The sequence below is a fragment of the Ambystoma mexicanum genome, chromosome 5q (assembly GCF_040938575.1).
Source record: "Ambystoma mexicanum isolate Mex_15411 chromosome 5q, UKY_AmexF1_1, whole genome shotgun sequence".
NCBI classification, from domain to species: Eukaryota; Metazoa; Chordata; class Amphibia; order Caudata; family Ambystomatidae; genus Ambystoma; species Ambystoma mexicanum.
In genome coordinates, this window is record NC_090933.1 from 597,797,938 (window position 1) to 597,818,628 (window position 20,691).

Below are 20,691 nucleotides of genomic sequence, written 5' to 3' on the forward strand. Positions count from 1 at the left end.
CCTTCGAAGAACAAGTTACTTCTTACCTTGTAACTTTCTTTTGAGGGGATGTTCGTCCGACATATTCCTTATCGCCCCTCCCATCCATCCCCTCAGTAAAACTTCCCTTGTGGTTGCAGCTTACGCTCCTTCAAGGTCAATAACCAACTCATGCACAGCTACTCTTAAGCTTAAAAACGGAACTGAGCAACAGACGCTGCGCAAGTCTATTTATACGCACAATGACGTTGGCGCCGATACAGAGGCTGTCGAGGGACACCAACTCGAGGGACGTCGACGCGCAGCTTCCTCTACTGAAAAATGTTTCCAAGGCCAGCAAGCTGGAAGTAATCTATCAAGATGAGGAATACGTCGGAGGAACATCCCCTCGAAAGAACGTTACAAGGTAAGAAGTAACTTGTTCTTCTAGTTGGGTTAGAGGTCTGGTGACTCCAGGTTTCATAAGGGGGTAGAGTAACCTGTGCCTCAGTCACCAGTTCTGAAACATTTTGCTTTCTCCTGTCCAAAATTCTCAAGTTTACATTCTTCATATGTTTTGATGACTCCTTTCTTAAACATGTCAGCAGCTTTGGCACCCCACACCCCCTCTATGCCAGATTTGAAATGCCCTTTTCAGAGTCCAGGTGTCAATTCGGTAGGTGGTATTCCCATTCCCTGCTCACCAAATCCCATCCTAACAATGTTGCTTTTGTTATTTCATTTATATATAGATTTGGGGCTCAGAAAGATTTTTGTATCCACGCTTGGGACTATATGTGCTTCCCATCCATGCTTTTTCATAAAATGGCCTTTTCTTTTCAGAGAGAGTTTGCATCCATTCTGGAAGGATGCAGAGTTGTGCCGCTAAATAGTATTTGTGCAAGTCTGAGCAGCCAAGATCTCCAGTAGCTTTTGGTGCCGATAACATTTGTTTGCTTATCCAAGCCTTCCCGCCTCACCATATAAATTATATTATTGTTTCTTGTCATTTTTAGGTTCTCTTTGAATTTTGTATAGGGGCCGCTTTGAAGAAATAGAGCAGTCTTGGCAAAATATTAATTTTGATCACTGTTGTCCAGCCTAGAGAAGCATAACCCTGACCCCTTCTTAAGATCTATTTTAAGTGCCTTGAATAATTCTGGGTAATATGCTCTGTATTGGCTTGGAAACTGAGGAGTTTTACTTCGAGCTATTTTATGGACTGCTCTGCCCACCTAAATTGTATCAGGCTTTTGTAATTCTGCAGTACGTGTTCTTTTATGTTTAAATTTAGAATCTCTGGTTTGGATTTGTTTATCTTGAAGCCAGAGATGCCACTTAAGAGTCCAAATTCTTACATGAGCTTAGTAATTGATAGTGCCGGGTCAGAGAGAGATGCTATTAAATCATCTGCAAATAGGGTGATTTTATGTTCCATTTTACTTATTGTTATCCCTTTTGATTAGTATGTTTTTACTTCTTCTTTCTGCCAAAAGCTCCATCATTAGGTTGATGTGTAGGGGGTGAAAAGGGCATCCCTGCCTTCTGCCTCTAGACTGTGATAGTGTTGGAAAGCTTGCTATTGACTGCTGCCCTTGCTCGGGTGCTTTGTAATTTGCTGCAATCATTTGCGTTAAGGCCAATATTGTATCTTTTGTGGGATTCCTCTGAAACTACAATCAAATGCCTTATTGGCATCTAGGCTTATTATATATGTGGATTGCTTTTCTTTAAATATTGGGTGTTTGAATCTTTTATTTTTTTAAAACCCTTTATTTAGCACACTATGGGAATGACATGAACACACTGATCACATTTCAGAGAAGCACATTGACTTAAGCTTACATGAGTTCATGTTCTGAGTAAATCCCTCAGCTCGGGACATCATGACATCATAGGTACGAACATTTACCCCCACCCTCCAGCAGGCAGAATTACATCAATGAAAATTGTTGCAGGAGCAGGGGTTTCACCACAATAGCCGGGTTTTTGTCTGCAAATTCAATGAAGGGTGTCCAGGTGGTAACACATTTGGCATATCTCCCCTCAACAGAGCAGTAATTGTATCAGTTATCAGGATATCCCATAGCTATACCCACCACATCTGGGTCCTGTACGTATTTCCAGTTTTGGGCAATACTCAGTTTAGCCGCTAGGAGTAAGTGTCCTATTGATCCAGATATGGGCCCTGATAGAGGAGATGCACCATCGGCCGTGTCGCCCAGTAACACCACCCGGGGGTCCATAGGTAATGACAGCCCTGTGATGTCTTTAATTTTAGACAGCACCTGCTTCCAGAAGAGAACCACCTTCCCACACGTCCATACCATGTGATAGAGAGCCCACCTCCGAACGTCCACGCCAGTAGTTCACCGAGTAATCTGCGGACATGTGGTGCAGTTTCTCAGGGGTTAAATACCATTGATAACGGAAGTAGAACAGGTTTATTGGTTCTGCTTCATCTAAGTGCTGCCATTGACTTGTTGGATCATAAGCAGCTACAGTTGGTCTTGGAAAAGGTGGCAAACTTCTCTCCAGAAGCTGTTACATGGCTTATCTCCTTCATTTCAGGCAGACAATCCAATGTCTACTAGGGAGAGAAATTCTCCCATGAAGTGCCTGGTGATTGTGGTGTCCCACAAGGCGCAAGTCTCTCCCCGCTATTGTTCAACCTATACCCGAGGTGTCTCTTTTTTTTGCTCGAGAGCATAGGAGCACATTTGACCAACTATGCAGATGCACCCAAGTGGTGTTTGAACTAACCGGGTGTTAGATCCAGGACTGCTCCAAGTTGGCAGCCATATATAATACCATTGAGGCATGGATGCTGAAGAACTGGATGTGCCTGAATGGGAAGCAGACTGAGCTGATGATAGTCTGCTCCACTCAAGCCAGAAATAAACTCAGCCCTCAGTATAAGTCTTTCATCATCAAAGATGTGGTCAACCCAGTCAGAGAGGAAGTGAAAACACTAGGTACGACACTGGAAACCTCTGTGGGGGCCTGAGGCTTGGGTTATGTATCTGCAAATAAACTGTCAGTACTATATACGCTTACTCCGGTCCATTATGCCGGCTGGATTACGGGAATGCATTGATGTAAGGTGCTAGCAATGGTTGTCTGGCCAAGTGCCAAACTATTCTAAACAATGCAGTTAGAATAATAAAAAAAGAGGCCTTGGAGAGAACACATCACAAAAGATAAAGTTGATCTCCATTGGCTTGCAGTGGAAGAAAGAATCCTCTTTAAAAGCATGACACTAGCACACAAGTGCTTATTTGGAAAGGCCCCAAGATACCTCCAAAGAAAGGATCACTCTGTATACACCCACGAGATCCTTAAGATCGGAGGTCATGAACCAGATCAAAAGCACCCCATACAAATGCTCACATGGTATGGGGAGAGAGTTCCGAGTCGGAGTAGCCCAAATTTGGCATAACCTTCCAATTTGAGCTAAAACAGAAAAGAAATCACAACCGCTTCAGAAAAAAGTTGAAGACTTGCCTATTTAAGTGAACAAATGATAATCAAAGTTTCTCTATACATATCTCAGTAGACTAAGGCTAGTCTAAGCTGCCCTTTCATTGTTTGTTCTCGTCTAGTCTTTATTTTTATGTTGCGCCCTGATGCCTGCAGGCTACAGTGCGGTACAAACTAATAAAATAAACAACTGGGTCATCTGTATCCAATAATTTATACAGCTGAGAGATCTGGCCTCTGGAGACCCCCCAACCCCTGAATATTCAGTTCAAGAGTGTTCAGCGGCCTAGTGGCACACTGCATTGTGTGAGGATGAGAAGCCCAATGTCTCAGTTGAGTGTATCAAAACCTCTCAGTTTCAGGTATGTTGAAAGTTACCTTACATTCACTAAAGGTCCGCAAATCTCCATCTCTAAATATTTGTTGCAAATGGATGAGTACCCAGACCGCCAAGCATCGAACCTCCTTCCATCACAACCTGGCTGGAAGTCTGGGTTGTTCCAGACCGGTGAAGTGGGCCCATAGCTAGTTGAGTGCCCAATCTTCGTGAAGGCTTCCCCATGTAGTAGTGTGTTTTTGGTCGTGGTCAATAGCGGTAATCCATATGTTCTCACCAGAACCCTATTCTTATATGGGAGCTGCGCCAGTGCTACAGCAGAGTCTGCTAGTTCAATAGTTTTCCATTTCAGTTGCCTCAGTGTCCCTCAGGTGAACACATGCTACAGTTGCATAGCCAGACTGTAGCAGAACACATCAGGGACCCCCAAGGTGTTTCTCTGGGTGAAAAGCGCTGATTGGTCTGAATCGATCATGGAGGGGAGCAATATCTCTAATCTGTCTGCCAGTTTGTGTGTGAATAATTTGATGTCCAAATTGAGAAGAGCATTTCGTCTTTACGATTGCCATCATTTTTGGTTTTCACTGCTTGAAGGACCAAGACAATCCTGGCCTCCCTCATGGGTTCAGGTACATCTGCTCCCATTCTAACTGAATTAAGAAGCTCAAGCAGGGATTTCGCAATTCATGGTGCCGTTGTTTTATAGAATTAAACTGGAAGGCCGTCTTTCCCCTGACTTATTCATTTTCAATGTTTTCATTTCCCTTATGATTTCTTCCTTCCTGATCAGAGCTTCGACTCTGATCTTCTGTGAGGGGAGATAAAGGTATATCTCTCAAGTAGTCTGTGTTTCACTTTGTCTCCCCTGTTCTGCTTTGTAGAGTTGTTTGCAAGAATCTTTTGAACGCATCACGTTTATGGCTATCTGCAATGCCTTCTTCCCACACTTTAAGCTAATATTCGTCTTGCCTTGTTGCTGCTTTCTATAAAGTATTGTCTCAGGCGAAGGAACTGTTTCTCTGCTTTATTTGTATGGAGAAGATTCAACTGGTTGTGGATCTTTTTTTTAGTTCCCTCAAATAAACCAAACCAGAAATCAGTCTCCATCAGTCACTTTAAGTGCTTCCCATATTGTTCGAAATGAAAACTGTTGATATTGTTTAAATAATCTTATTCCTTCCTGAATCTCTATCTTTTAGTGCTCCCTCATCCATTTTCCACTTATCCCTTCCACCAGGGCTCTTGCCAGTCTGTACCCATATCTCCACTACTATGCTGTGCTCAATGTATAAGCGCAGTAAGATTGCATTGTATTGTAGCAGATTTAATATTTCCCCAACTATGAGGGCATAGTCTATTCGTGAGTGGGGCAGGTGAATGTGTGAAAAGAATGTGAAGTCTCGCTTTTCCGTGAATGTCTCCAGGCATCAATGACGTTATTTTCCTTAAGGGCATCCTTCCCCCTGTTCCCTGTCCCCCTCTTCGAGAGTAGCGATAAAAGTCTGGATTCATGGTCATGTTCCTATCCATCGCTACTAAGCATTTCCACAAGGCGAATCCCTGTAGTGTTGGGCAGAAACCTGTGCAGTTCCCTCGGGGACCACTGCAAAAGATTTAGGACTACAGGTGTTTGGCAGTAAACCCACTTGGTAGCAGTCTGGACCACACAGATTCACTTGGTAGCTGTGGCTGAGCAGTCAGACTTCCCTCAAGAAGAGTTATGCAGTATACAGAGCATTCACAATAGGTCAAAAGAACATAGTAGAACAAGTAAACACTGACCCCAGCTTGGTGTAAAAGAGATATAATTATTTATTTAAAACCACATCTAGAAAAACACACAGGCACTAATAGTAAGCAATTCAAAAACACGGTCACTAAAAGATATACACTCCCTTAGAAAAATATTAGACAAGTCTTAAGTAAAGCCCCCACTTATTTTCAGACAGCGGTGAGCACTTAACGCAGATGGCACTCTAATAATTCTTTTTAAAAAAGGAGAGAAAAGCAGAGAATAATATGAAACAGATCCCAACACTTTCGTAAGATCAAAGCAAGAGAGGAAAGCAAATAAAACCGTGAAGTTAGAGTTCAGTAGGCCGGATCCTCTTTAAGAGGAGCAGAACGAAATGTGTCCAAGGTCACACGGTTGAAGTGCACAACAGTCTTGCAAAGGTCCAAAAAGAGTTGGACCAAAAGAAAGGGACCAGTTAGAGGGTCAAGGCGGCCAGCCCAGTCCAGAAGGTTAAGGGGTTATTATTACCTTGTAGCAGTCTTTTAGAAAGGGAGGCCTGGCGGACACGGTACCTTAAAGTGGTGAGAATACTCCGGCGGGGGCAGTTGTTCCTGGCAACGGATGCAAGTCGGTGGTTCGTCCGGGGGAAGAGAGGATCTCGTCGGGGAGGAAGACAGGAGTCCGTTGCACTGCCAGGGAAGAAACCAGCCGCGGAGTTCTCAGGTAAAAGGAGCGGTCCTTTTCTTCACGGTCCAGTGGTAAGTGGCTATCCGGTTGCCGGGGTGCTTGGCACGGGCAATTCGACCACAAGACGGTCTGGGGTGCGAAGAGAAGAAGGTAAACTGGTTGTGCCCACCAGTCAGGGGAAGAAGCCTCTCCAGCCCGGAGATCTTCTCTGTCGTCGGGAAGTGGTGAGTCGGTTCCGCAGGGCTCCACCGGTGGTGTCGTCGTGGTAGTTCGGCTCAGCTTCTTCCTCGTCGGATTCACAGGTCCTGTGGCGACTTCTGAAGTTCCAGTCCCCAAAGCCCTGCTTTTATGCAGCACACCCCCATTCACTCAGCGTAGCTGTCAATCAAACATGCTAAGTGGTGAGCCGGCCGGCTCACCACTCGGGCCAATCACACAAGAGTGCGACTTGAGTTACCAATGTAACTCAGTCTAGGGTGCCTAAACCCCCTCCCACACTCCCTGTAGTACCCAGAGTGGCACCACTTTTGGAGGCTTCTGTGGAGAAGCGCGCCAAAAAGTGGAACCAAGGGCTCAACTTGGGTTGGAGTCACAGAAGAGAACACAAACGCCATTTTAGAATAGAGTCTTGGCAAAAAATACCAACCGGCGAATTAATATTAAATAAATAAACCGGCGGTATGTTCGAGGCTATGAGAATTAAATAATGAAAGTTGGTAGCCTCGAACAATGGGAAAATCCCATAGGGATATATTCGCGGTCGAATATAAAAAGTAGTTTCCACTGCCATCAGCCAAAACTCTATCAGGGGGGATGGAGACGTGCCTCCTCGACTAACAGACCCCGGGGCAATCGAATTGCCCCGACCAGTACGTCCACAATATGATGGTTTGTACCGGTTTCTGTTAATAATTTGGGACTAGTAAAGCCAATGATGACTTTACATGCCCTGGGAGACAGTAGTCAGTCCCAGGGTATGGAGTCTATGGTGGGGTGTCACTATGACACCCCTGTGTTACTGCACGGAGGGTGATGTGTAACACATATAGTAAAAACACGAGACCCTATGGAGTAAAGGACCCCATAGCCCATAAAACACATTAACAGTCAAAGGAACACCATACATCATGTCCAAGAGTGGGAGAAAAAGAGTCTCACTCTTGGCAGGAGAAAAAAACAAACTCCAGAAATCCAGCAAAGCTGCTGGGGGACTCACTAGGTTAGGAAATTCAGCCTAAAGAGAGAATTCTCACTAACAAGTGTTCGAAGAAAGTTTAGCATTAATTTATTTTGGTTGGTGTTGGGGCACATACAAGATGGGAACATTTAATTTTGTGCTCAAATTTTGCCCTTCACCATTATGTTAGTAATCTCTTTCTTCTTACTCATTTTACTCACCACAACTGGACTGTCCGACCGGCATGGGAACGAAACAGAGACTTCCAACGTAGTAAATAACCTGGGAATACTCATGGACAACGGACTATCACTAGAACCGCAAGTGAACGCAATCACCAAAAAATATGTCTTCCTCTTAAGACTACTCGGAGGACTACTCTCTTACCTCTCCTTCCCTCACAGAAAACTCAAAATTATATACCTGATACTTACAGGAACTGACTAGGGAAACAGCTTCTAGCTAGGAATGCCGTAAAGACTCACCAAGAAACTCCAAAGTATGCAAAACACAGCAACCAGGATTCTATTAAGAGTAAACAGAAGAGATCTCATTACTGCAGCTCTGAAAAGCCTACACTGGTTACAAGTAAAAAAAAAAAACATTCAATTCAAAGCACTCTACAATGCCCGCAAAGCCTTGCACAGACAAGGAGCTGAATTCCTCCAAGACAATATCGGCCACTACCATCCAAGAAGGGACCTAAGATCAACCAACGACCTACAAATAGGGACAAAACAATACATAAAAAGGAAATTCGGAGGAACAGCGTTCTCGCATCTAATTGCAAACCTCTGGAACACAAAGCCCAAAGAAATTAGAACTATAGAAGCCCATATCACCTTCAGTAAAAAAAACTCAAAACCTGGTTATTCAACAATCAATGACCACCACAAAGGGACATCGGCAGAAATAACATCACAGATAAAAAAAAATATATACTAAGGGACACAGTCACAGATAACCGCGGCAATAGCTTAGAGTACCATAATACTGCAACACCCCACCTCCTGCCTGCACTCTAACCGTGCCCAGCAACTAGAGTGAGCTACGAAAGATGGCGCCCAACCAATTGACAGATTTTAGGTGTAGCACCACCCCCAATTATGCACCAAGGAAACTCAGATGGATAATTCACTAAAACCCTACCATCCCCTCAACTAGCCCACGCAGAACCAGGGCCACCGTAACCCACCCACTCATAACTCGGGTCACCCGACAGAGCACCTTCCCACTATATTTGCAGCTCCTGCTGCGCACCCTTGCAGCAACCAAGCAGAAATCGGGTCCACACCCAAAGCCCACAACTAACCTGGACGAAAAACAAGGAACCCACTGGGTTCAACCACCCACCTGCAACCATAACCGTAAGTGAAGTCGGCACAGACCTAGAGAGGAGGCGAGATGGGCCGACGAAGCGCAACCAAGACCGTTGGTAGATACCATTAAGCAGCAACCAAAGAGTCACACCAAAGGCTCCACCACAACGACTTACTTGCTAACCCATCTCCCCTTCCTGCTCCTCCAACATAACCAATGCCACTACACTAGACTAGGGGCTAGCCACACTGCACATAAACACACCACGAATAAATCTAATGTTCACACCCTACCATCTCTGAGATTCTGGAAGCACAACTAGTGGGAACCCCTGTCTGACATAGTCCATAAAACCATCACAATTGCATACCAACACAATAGAAAGTCATACACCAACAGCCATCCGCAACTCTGGACCCTTATGGAAACAACTAACCAGTGCGCACAACCACATTCCACCCCATCATCACATGGCACACACACCAACATAAACACTAGCACACATCCGAGGCACTGATTCTTGCCCATAAGGTCACCACACGGGGCCTCCTGAACCAACTCCCACATGCAAAACACTGCTCACAGACGCCAGTTCTTCCTGGTTCTGAACCTATCCTTTCACCCTATTCTCATGAACACTCTAGGACCCCTCTCTTGCAGAGCCACGTAAGCGCCTGGAGACTGCTTGTGGGTGGTAGCGGTGTGCGGTGTAAATCAACATAACATAAACTGGGAGTTCAAAGAGGGAACTTGCAAGAGCTTGAAGGAGCTGTATCCTGGGCAGTGCTGGAATCTAAAAGGCTATGCTATACATTCTTGGAAAGGGAGTATCCAAGATGAACAATGCAAAAGGAGCGAAATATTGACCAGCAATCTTTGTTCTCTGGGAAGGAACACAAATTGGTGGATAACACACAACACATTTTTTTACAAATAATAGTAATAAGACTAAAGAAATATGTAAGAATGGGATTATGTGTGCTTGTCGCTAGCACAGTCTGAAATCCCACGCAAGAAGAGTGGCGGAGTAAATCTGATTACTCCTCTATGGCAAATGGAGAATACTGTGAAAGAGTGGGAACTATGGCGTAAGAAACAATTGTCCAGAGAAAGTAAAGGACAAAGATCTTCCGTCCGCTGGGGAGGACCCAGCTCAGATGCATAAAAGGCAAAGAAGGACTTGCATTAGGAAGTTGTATTCACCGAGCAGATGAAGCCCGGGAAGTTCAAACCTGGAAGAGAGAAGCCAAGGCATTCCGGGAGGACGTGGAGAATGAAGCGGGACACCTGCAGTGCAGAAGCCGGCGGGGGGGGGGGGGGTGACCTCAAGGAGGTGGAGCGCTTGGTCCGACAACGACTCTACAACCATCCAACAGAATACTATGCAGAGACCAAATCAGAGAAGCAAAAGAAGGCGCTGGAAGACTTTATCGAGACAGCATGATCCTGACCCTACAGGAAGAACCAGTGACACCAACCGGACAAACTAGAGGTAACGGAAATGGCAGGAGAGCTGGGAGGTGCCACATGCACACGCTAAACAATCTAGAGTATCACGATTACTGATACATTCATCATACTCGTCCCTGTAACTGTAGTAAAGACTATAACAGAGAGACTCATACTTGTCTCAGTAACGGTAAAAGCAGCAAAGAATATAACTAATACCGAGAGGCCATCCTACTCATCCCAGTAACTGTGAAAAAAAAAACGCAGAACATATAACAAACGGCAATGGACGCATCATACTCGTCCCAGTCAGTGTGAAAGCAGCAGAGTATATATCTAAGACAGAGGGACTCCTCATACTTGTCCCAGTGATTACAAAAGCAGTAAAGATGCTGAAGAAAGTGAAAAGACTTAATATTTGTCTAAGTGGTTTGGAAGACCAAGACAATAGCAAAGAGGAACAGAAGAACCTACATCCTGGTTCCTGTAAGTGGAAGTGCTTGAAAGATAAAAGTGGTACAAGAGATCGGGGACACTGGTCTCTGTGGAATGAGAAACTGTAAACAAGAACAAGTGAGAAAGTTATTGTGGCAAAAGAAATCCAAAGGAATAGAGGTCAAGACCCTCTAGTAGGGAAAAAAGGTACTGTAAATAAATCAAGACAGTGGATACTTGAGAGAAAGTGGAAGAATACCCTTGACAAATTAAAGGAACTGATTAACTACGTCACAAGGATCTATCTCTCAAGATAGACTATTAAGGTGAGAAGGCCTTTCCAGGAGAAGGGAGTGTGAGAAACCCGAAGGTGTCGCACCCGCTAGTCCCTGGGGATCTGTCATCAAGGTAACCAGGACACGGCCATCACTTTTGGATCCAGTTTCTGGGGGTGGACCTGTGTGGGAGGATCACCTGGATGAGGGGTCTTCAGTGAGTAGAAGTGGGACACCGGAGGGTGAGACGTCGGACACCGCAGGGTGAGAGGCGGTATCCCCTTCCTTGTACCACCTTTTCCCCATCCTACCAGGTAGGATAGCTAGGAACTAAATCCCTCCGCCCCCTTTCCTGACACAAGCACTTTCTCATGGACAGTTCACCGTGAGCGACAATGGACTAACACCAGAGCTGTATGCCTGACATGTTCCAACAGCATGGTCTGGCAATTACGGATCATTACACACACCTGACTTCCATCACACTTCCCCACACGGATAAAAGGCGGAGCACGAAAGCACACTCTGAGTGAGGCAAAACACAAGAAGAAACAGCAGTTCCAAGATGGCAGTTTAACACAAGGAGAAAGACGGCGAGACCAGAGCGCTTTGCAAGGAGGGAAGCACCCTTGACCTGTAAAGACTGTTACTTTCGTGAGCCTTGGAAAGTAAGAAACAGAAGACAAGGAACTAAGGCTGATCAAACTTGCACAGTGTGTCCGAGGTAACCGGGGCTCTGCCGCATCGATAACCAAGGCAGGCAGGAACGATTGCCACTGTGGTACTGTCCTTGGCTCCTACAACAAAGCGGTGTCAGAAAACGGCACAGCCGGAGAGACTGATGCCAAACCAGCTTGTGTTTTGAACCAAGGTTGCAAGCAGCAACATTGTATAAAGAGAACTTTATGTGTGAGGCGTAAAGGAAGTAGTTGAACTTTATAATTGAACTTTGGGAGGCCAAGAAAAGATGCCATACACAGTGGTCTGGCACCACTTGGGTGCTCATTCGAAAGTCTGTTAGGTATCCAACTGATGCTGAGTGAGAGAGAAAGAAATATCGAGATCAAAGTGGTAATGCATAGGGTCAAGCTAAACCCTGTGCACATTCGAATGTCTTTGATAGTTTAATGTACATCACAATTGGTCTGAACCAGGCTAAGGGAGACTAATTGAACAAAAGAAAGGGATCTGAGCCCGGCAGAGGGGGATCCGGGGTGAACCGTGAGTCACCCGAAAAATAATTCTCTGAACCTCGTTTTGAAAGGGATCTGAGCCGGGAAGAGGGGGATCCAGGGTGAACACTAAAGTTGAATACTGGTGAAAAGGAAAATAACGTTTTTGTGTTGTTTTTGGTACAGCAGGCTCTCTGCATCAAGAGACTTGCAAGAAGTAAAGAGGCTTGGACACAGAAGGTCCTGAACTTGGAAACTGGAACTGTATCCTCGTGCCGCAGAAGCCAGAGTGTGTGCTTTACTCGAGTGACCCACCTTGCCCGTGCTGAAAACATGGGTAAGAGAGGCCAACGGCCCAAGCATCCTGACATATTATTTTGTGAACACTTCTTTCTTTTTCATGAACATTACCCCGCATTATTTGTAAATAAGTGGTAAGGATTAGCAATAGGTTTTTAAGTATAGGCCCTTTTATTTTGAAAAGCCTCCACTAGGACTGCATTATTATTATTTGATGGTCGTAGCTTGCTCCCATCTGTAGATTTAGGTTTAGATGGGCTTTAATCACACCCTTGGGCAAGTTCCATAAACACCCTTGAACTGTGGTCACGTGTCTGTCTTACTGTTGATACCATGCCTTCCTTACCTCTAAGGAAGGCATGGCTTCCATTGTCATGGAACTCCTTTTGTTTGCTTTGGTTGGTTGATAGACCCTTTAGTGGTAGGGTCAGCGTAGGGTAGATTTAGGCGCAGGACGGACTATTTTGTCACTGACGATGAGCACCCTAGTTAGATTTCAGTTAGGAAGGGAAAAACTCCTTTTGGCAGAGATAGTTAGGCTTTTTGTTATTATTTGAATAAAATCACAGGTAGAAATCACAGGTAGAAATGCAACCTTTCGAAGGGATTGTGTCCTCCGACGTATTCCTTATCTTTGATGTTATTCATTCCAGCTTGCTGGCCTCGGAAAATATTTTCAGTGGAGGGCGCTGCGCGTCGATGTCCTTGGAGTCGGTGTGCCTCGACAGCCTCCGTTTTGGCGCCAACGTCATCATGAGTATAAATAGACTTGCGCAGTGTCTGTTGCTCAGTTCCGTTTTTCCGCGCTTCATGGGCCTCGCAAACGTAACGCTCAGTTCCTTTCTTCAGAAAAACTTTCTTATTTTTCGAAGATTATTAACATTACACAATGGCTTCATCATCCGAACCATCGACTCCACGGTCCGATTTCAAAAAGTGTTGCGACTGTGGGAAGAAAATGTTGTTAGCGGATCCGCACAGGATCTGTTTGTGGTGCCTGGGATCGGAGCATCACTGTTCGGAATGCGAGGACTGTATGGCCATGACGGCGAAAGCCTTGAAGGAGCGTAAGGGGAAGTTAGAAAGAGGTAAGGACTTTAAAACTTCTACTCCCTCGAAAGTTTCTTTGGCTGAGTCGAGACATTAATCTCCTCGTCAACAATAGAAACATTCTCGTTCAAGATCTTGAAACAGTTCTCACCAGTCTTCGAGATCAAAACACTCTAAGAAGAGGCGTTGTAGATCTCCTTCTTCTTCCTCTACTTCCCCAGAAAGGGTCACCTGTCCCACGAAACACAGCTCTCCGGCTAAGTGGGAGGAATTCCGTAAAAAAATGCTTAGCGGCCTCGACCCCCTAGGAGAAGTCTAAAGGTGATACCCTTGGTGAAAGACCAGAAAAATCAAAATGCCGCGAGTCGTTAACCCCGCCGAGAGAAAATACTCGAGAGCGTCATGAACCCTCGAGTAAAAGCAATAAGACCACGTCATTGATGACGTCGTCGAAGATTCCTTCGACTCACAAATCTGCGCCATCGTCGCCTTTGTCGAAGGGCCCTTCGACGCATAAATCGGTTTCATCGACGCAGTCTTCGACGCCACTGTCGACCCCGATAAAGGACAAACCTACAACTGTCACTACGTCACAGGCAGTAGAGGTGTCGAAAGCTCAGACCATGAAGTCGAGGATAACATCGACAATCTCTATGCCGAGTAGGATTCCGATCCTCTGGAGTACATCGAGGTCTTTTCAAACTTTTTCAATGTCTTTTTCAGGATTGTCGAAGCCTACGACGTCCACGTAGACAACCTCAACGCTTTCTCAGGCAGTGACAACAAATTTAGCTCCTTCTGCTCTAGAAATGGGTTTTAAACCATATCCTAGGTCTGACTACTTTAGAGCCTGTTCTCTATATATGAGGAAGGGAAGGATTCCGACAATGAGAGACCCTTTGGTTTGCAAAGGACTACAATACCTATGCCAGAGGAATTAATCTCTCAGGAGAACAGGTTTAAAGACCTTCAAGTGTCTCTACATGAGGCAAGTGGTTTGGATACTTCTCCATAAGTAGAGTTTGCTAAACCAGACCCTGGAGAGCATGCTGAGACTCCTTATAGGATTCTGATGGCCAGAATAATCTAATTCATGGGGTGGACTACACCTACACCTTCTTTTCAGCAGGATGACCTTACTGATATTTTAAATAAAGGTCCACAGGAGGATCCTGTTGTTCCTTTTCATACTGCTTTGCAAAGAAAAATATCTGCTAATTGGGAAACTCCTGAAGTTATCCCTGTAGTAAATAAAAAACTTTCTGCTAAATACAGAGTATCGGCTTCAGATCCTGATTATCTGAGCAAGCATCCAACTCCAGAGAGTTTAGTTGTACAAGCAGCGACTTCATCTAACAGTAAGTAGGCATATCCTACTATTCCACAGGACAGGGATGATAAAAGATTTGATGACATGTCAAAAAAAGTATTTTTCGGCATTTAGAATGGCGCTTGAGTCGATTAACACTTGCACGCTGACAAGATTCAGCCACACACTTTAGGTGTGTGCTTCATCTGCGGCTGACTGTCTTCCAGAAGGAGAAGAAAGGGGTGCATTCTTAAACATCATCAGGGATGGAAAGGATGCAATGTGCGAGTCCCTCCAAACAGTTTTGCTCCAGATGTACAAGCCAGACTTCTGAACATGTCCTTTGACGGCACTTCTTTTTTGGAAAGAAGGCTGATGACAGCCTGGAGAGATTAAAAACATCCAAGGCAGCAGCGAAAATCCTTGGGGCTGCAATCCGACAGACTCCAAATCGCCCCTCAGGAGCTTCCTGGAGGGGTAGGTCCTTTCGCTTTTACTCCGCATTCGGAAGAGGCAGAGGACAGCCTGCTCAAAGGGGCCAGAAATGATTCACCCGTGGTGAACGAGTCAAAGGTACAAAAGCCGCAGCAGCAGGTGCCGCTTTATCCTCGGCATCTGCGTCAGCCGCTTCTAAACCCCTCTGAGATCTCCCCTCACAAGACACCAGTAGGGGGCAGGTTAACTCAACATCTGGCAGAATGGCAGGCTATTACGTCAGATGCTTGGGCATTGGAGACAGTCGCCCAAGGTTACTGCCTGCCCTTCCTACACACTCCTCAGAGTCATCCACCGGGGAACAACCCTTTGAAGCTTCCATACCCTCTCCTTATGCAGGAGATGTTAGACCTGCTAGAGAAGGGTGCCATAGAACTGGTACCCATAGCGGAGAGGAACAAGGGTTGGTAGTCCCCCTACTTCCTAGTACCAAATAAGGACGGAGGACTGAGACCCATCTTAGACTTGCGAGAATTGAACAAATTCCTCAGGAAAGACAAGTTCAAGATGGTAACCCTTTCTCAGATCCTTCAGGTCCTCCAGCTTCAGGACTAGTTGGTATTTCTAGACCTTCCGGATGCTTATTTCCAGATGCCAATCCATCTCAAACACAGGAAATACCTGAGGTTCGCAATTGGCAACTCTCACCATCAATTTCGAGTTCTGCCTTTTGGGCTGACCTCCGCCCCGAGGGTCTTTACCAAGCTAATGTCGGTAGTGGCTGCAAGTCTAAGTAGGGAAGGGATCCACGTCTACCCCTACCTGGACGATTGTTTGATCAGAACAGTATCTCTGGAACAAGCTCAGATCCAGCTAGATTATGTCTGCCACTTCCTTTACAAGCTGGGCTTCTCCCTCATCTTAAAGAAGTCACAGATGATACCATCACAGACACTCCAGTTCATTGGAGCAGTCCTGGACACTTCCCTGGGAAAAGCCTCGCCACCAGAGGTGAGGGCTCAATCTATTCTACAGATGGTCACCAAGTTTCAAAATGCCCAACGTCTACCAGACTTCGATTTTTTTGAAGTTGCTAGCCCTCGCGGCATCCTGCATCTTCGTTGTGCCAGAGGCTCGCCTGAGAATGCGATCCCTCCAATGGGCACTAAGAACCCAGTGGTCGCAATTCTCAGGAAGGATGTCAGATCTCCTACAAGTCCCGGACAAAATAGCTCGAGACCTTCAGTGGTGGGCCTGTTGGGAGAACATCTTGAAAGGAGAACAGTTTTGGCAACCATGGCCGGAGATAATAGTAGGATCTGATGCCTCACTCATGGGGTGGGGAGCCCATGCCAACGACTTGACAATCAGCAGTCGTTGGTCTCCATCGGAGTCCAGACTACACATCAACCTGTTGGAGCTGAGAGCAATCAGACTAGCGCTGAAAGCTTTTCTGCCATCAGTGCAGGGAAAGAATGCACTGATAATGACGGACAACACAGTGGCCATGCACTACCTCAACAAAAGAGGCAGCGTAGGGTCACTACCACTGTGCAGAGAGGCAATGCAGCTCTGGTTTTGGGCAATTCAAGAAGTAATCGCTCTATTGGCAGTTCACTTAGCTGGAGAGAAGAACTTGACGGCGGACGCTCTGAGCAGGCCGAGCAGTCTCCCACGAGTGGGAGCTAGCTCAGGAAGTCCTTCAAGAGATCTTCATCCTTTGGGGACCCCTCAAGTGGATCTGTTTGCCACCAGAATCAATAGGAAGTGCGATCAGTTCTGTTCAAGGGAATTTCCCCCGAGAGGAGCTCTAGGGGACGCGTTCGTAGTGGAATGGGAGTTTCCACTTCTGTACGCATTTCCCCCAGTCCTTGTCATTCCTCAAATGATCAGGAGGTTCAGAAGATTCCGGAAAGCCATGATCCTTATTGAACCGGATTGGGCTCGGAGAACGTGGTACCCGGACCTTCTAGACATATCCATCTGTCCTCCGATTCGTCTTCCGCAAAGAGAGGATCTTCTCTCGCAGAAGGGAGGTCAGGTTCTCCATCCAGACATCAGAACCCTCAACCTTCACGCTTGGTTTCTGAAAGGGTGAGATACAAGGATTGGGATCTCCCAGATGACGTCATGGAGGTGTTGCTTTCAGCTACAAGTCCAGCAACAAAGACTTTATACCGCTGCCGTTGGAACAAATTTTGCAGCTGGTGTAGAGAAAAGAATATTGAACCCTTTTCATGCAATACACCAATGGCGTTATCTTTCTTGATTTACTTAGCAAATTCAGGTCTTCAAATTGGTATGATCAAGGGCTACCTTGCAGCGCTGTCAATCTTTAAGGGTACTGCTGAGGAGCCTTCATATTTCAAAATACCCTTGGTAATCCAATTTCTGAAAGGATTAACTAATGTTTATCCCCCAAAGCCTTTTTAAGTTCCATTGTGGGACCTAAATCTAGTCTTAAAATTTCTGATGGGTACTCCTTTTGAACCACTTCATTCCTGTTAATTAAGATTTCTCACTCTTAAAACAGTTTTTCTAGTGGCTCTAACTTCCGCCAGAAGAGTGAGCGAATTATAAGATCTATCTTGCAAACCTCCTCATACAATCTTTCATAAAGACAAGGTTGTCTTACAAGTGAAGCCCAATTTTCTCCCATAGATGGTCTCTGAATGCCATATTACTCAGAAAATAACCTTGCCTTCGTTCTATCCTCCTACCCATCCAGGGAAAGAGGAAGAGAGATTACACAGGCTGGATCCAAGGCGTGCCTTGAGTTTTTAGATGAGCAGACTTGCTAGGATAAGGCAAGCAGACCAATTGTTTGTAGGATACGCAGGGCACAAATTAGTACTGCCAATCACAAAACGGACCATTTCAAGATGGATCATTTTAACCATTCTGGAAAGCTACAAATTGGCAGGAAAAGAACCCCCTCAACATCTTAGGGCTCATTCAACCAGGGGTATCGCAGCCTCTTCGGCTCTCCAAAGAGGGATCCCAATTAAAGATATATGTGCGGCTGCCACATGGTCGTCCGCACATACTTTTACCAAATTTTACAGCCTGGATTCCTCCTCTAGCCAGGAGACAAGATTTGGGAAAGCTGTGTTGCATTCTGTACATCTTTAAAGGGAAATATTTCATCTTTACTCCCACCTCCTCTTTACACTACTGCTATGGGAGTCTATCAAAGATAAGGAATACGTCGGAGGACACAATCCCTTCGAAGAACAAGTTACTTAACAAACTGTTAACGTTCTTTCGATGGGATGTTCCTCCGACGTATTCCTTATCGGCCCTCCGATCCATCCCCGCAGTAAAACTTCCCTTGTAGTTGTAGCTTACGCTCCTTCAAGGTTACTAACCAATTAATGCAAAGCAAATCTGAACTTCAAAACGGAACTGAGCAATGGACGCTGCGTGAGTCTATTTATACTCATGACGTCGGCGCCGATACGGAGGCTGTCGAGAGACACCGACTCGAAGGACGTCGACGCGCAGCGCCCTCTACTGAAAAAAAAAATTCCGAGGCCAGCAAGCTGGAATGGATAACATCAAAGATAAGGACTACGTCGGAGGAACATCCCATCGAAAGAACGTTACTAGTTTGGTAAGTAACTTGTTCATTTGTCTGCCTCCTACCTCTGCCCTACCAGAGCTACCAAACTTTAAAAAGACAGTTTGGCAAATGACTTCTTTGAGGAATTAATACAACAAAAAGTGCTCAATGGTTTCGGGGTAGCACTTCATCAGGAGCATAATTCACTATTAAACTTTCCACACTTCTGTGTGCTTCGATCATCTGAGAAATAAAGAAATTTAAATAGACATCAATATGTATATAGCACAATATCATTAATTCTCAATGTTTATAGTTTCCCATTTACCTGGCTCACTCTTGAAATATGTACTTTTATTAGATGATATAGAATATACTATGGGTACTTCCCACTTGTTTGATATCGGGGGCCTGTATCGTGAGGGGAAGAAACAATATAATCTAAAGGAACAAGGAAACCGGCTACACCTCCATTTTCCATGTCTACCAATCACCTTGAACTATGCTTAGTGCTATGGTTGAAAGAATCCAATGCACCTCTGCCAGAGATCTGTAAAACACGGTTTAATAATCGATAACTCTTAGTAAAAAAAAAGTTCATATTACATAGAAAGTTACAAAAACCATGGTTATCGTCGCTTTGCCGAAAAACCTGGACACCCCAGAACATGTTTAAAAAAAACACCTTGTTGCACTGTGGGGTTAGTATACAATTGTGACAATGTTACTAATCTTATTTTTATACCTCAACAAGAAACGAGAGCAACACGGTTCTGGTAAAAACACAACCGAGACTCCCAACCACATGTTACACCTTTCATGTACTTCAAAGAATAGTTCAATCACTATGTCTATACGGTACAGTTCACTCTGAATCTTATACAAAATATATTGTGCACAGAGAGGTGGCACGTAGTGGAAATGACCCAGTCAATCAAAAAAATGACTCATATGACTATTTAGTCAGACTATGGGTCGACACATTGTGTTTCTGGCCCCTATTATGAGATGTGTATCTTTGACATTCCCATCTGATCGCCAAAGGGGCCTTCATCAGGACATAGATGAGCTTGAAATAAGTGTGATTATCAGTGATTTTCAGGCTACTTTTTCATATCAAGAAGTGTAAAAAGACATACAAAAATAGCATATTACCCATTAAAAACTGATCTCTGGCGTACTGGCTTCATTCCTCAGACAAATGAGCAAGCATAGCTGAACTCTAACCTCTTTAGTCATTCACGTGTTTAGGGCAAATTTCTTAGTATATTTTCTTTTAGTGGATTAAATCCCCATCCGCTTCAGACGCTTACATACTTACTTCATTGTGTTACTTACTGAATAGGTCATTTATTAATTCAAAACCTTATTTCTTAATTTCCCAACTAATCTGGGTGTGTGGAATCGTGGGGTAGTTGTCCAAGCTTCCCTTACTCTTCTTTTCTCCTCACCCGAAGTAAGGGGAGAATACCTACATATTCAAAAATGTTCCTATTTACTTTTTACTTCTACTTTGTATTATTTCCATATAGAAACTTCAAAACATGTTGACATTATAGGCACCAACCTATACTTCTCACTTTTACTGTCCTTTGTTAAAAAAACTTGTCAGGGAATGTATACCTGCAAGATTATTAACATGCAAACTCAAGATACCTCTTAATTTCATTTCACTCATATTAATGTACACGGCTGATATAGTGTATACAGCCACCATTAAATGCTAGTTCAGCTATACAGCTGTGGTCCAGTCACCTGTAAAGGCAGGCCAGATAACTGATTTTAGTATAATAAAGACCTATTCAGGTCAACACACTTGTAAGAAACGTGCTGGTGTCCATTGCACGATGTATCATCCCAAACGATAACATTCATTAGCAACATGTTAAAACATTTATACTGCCTATTGCTCAATAAATATAACGGACTATCTGTGACATATCATATACAACTATTCCCCTTCAATTTATATGAAGCTTTATGGAAAACGAAATCAACTCGGTTTATGCT

General features: G+C 44.7%; 1 protein-coding gene across 3 annotated transcripts in view; it reads left to right on the forward strand.

Annotated features, from left to right (window-relative positions):
• The window catches only part of CHCHD7 (coiled-coil-helix-coiled-coil-helix domain containing 7), a 330,766-nt gene that overhangs the window by 244,959 nt on the left and 65,116 nt on the right, over positions 1-20,691 (forward strand). For 2 of the 3 annotated variants that reach the window (XM_069621070.1, XM_069621071.1), the window contains one exon: positions 12,212-12,362. In XM_069621070.1, the coding sequence (XP_069477171.1) occupies positions 12,212-12,362 (151 nt within the window). The remainder of the gene's footprint in view (positions 1-12,211; positions 12,363-20,691) is intronic. The other variant, XM_069621072.1, reaches the window with a different exon arrangement.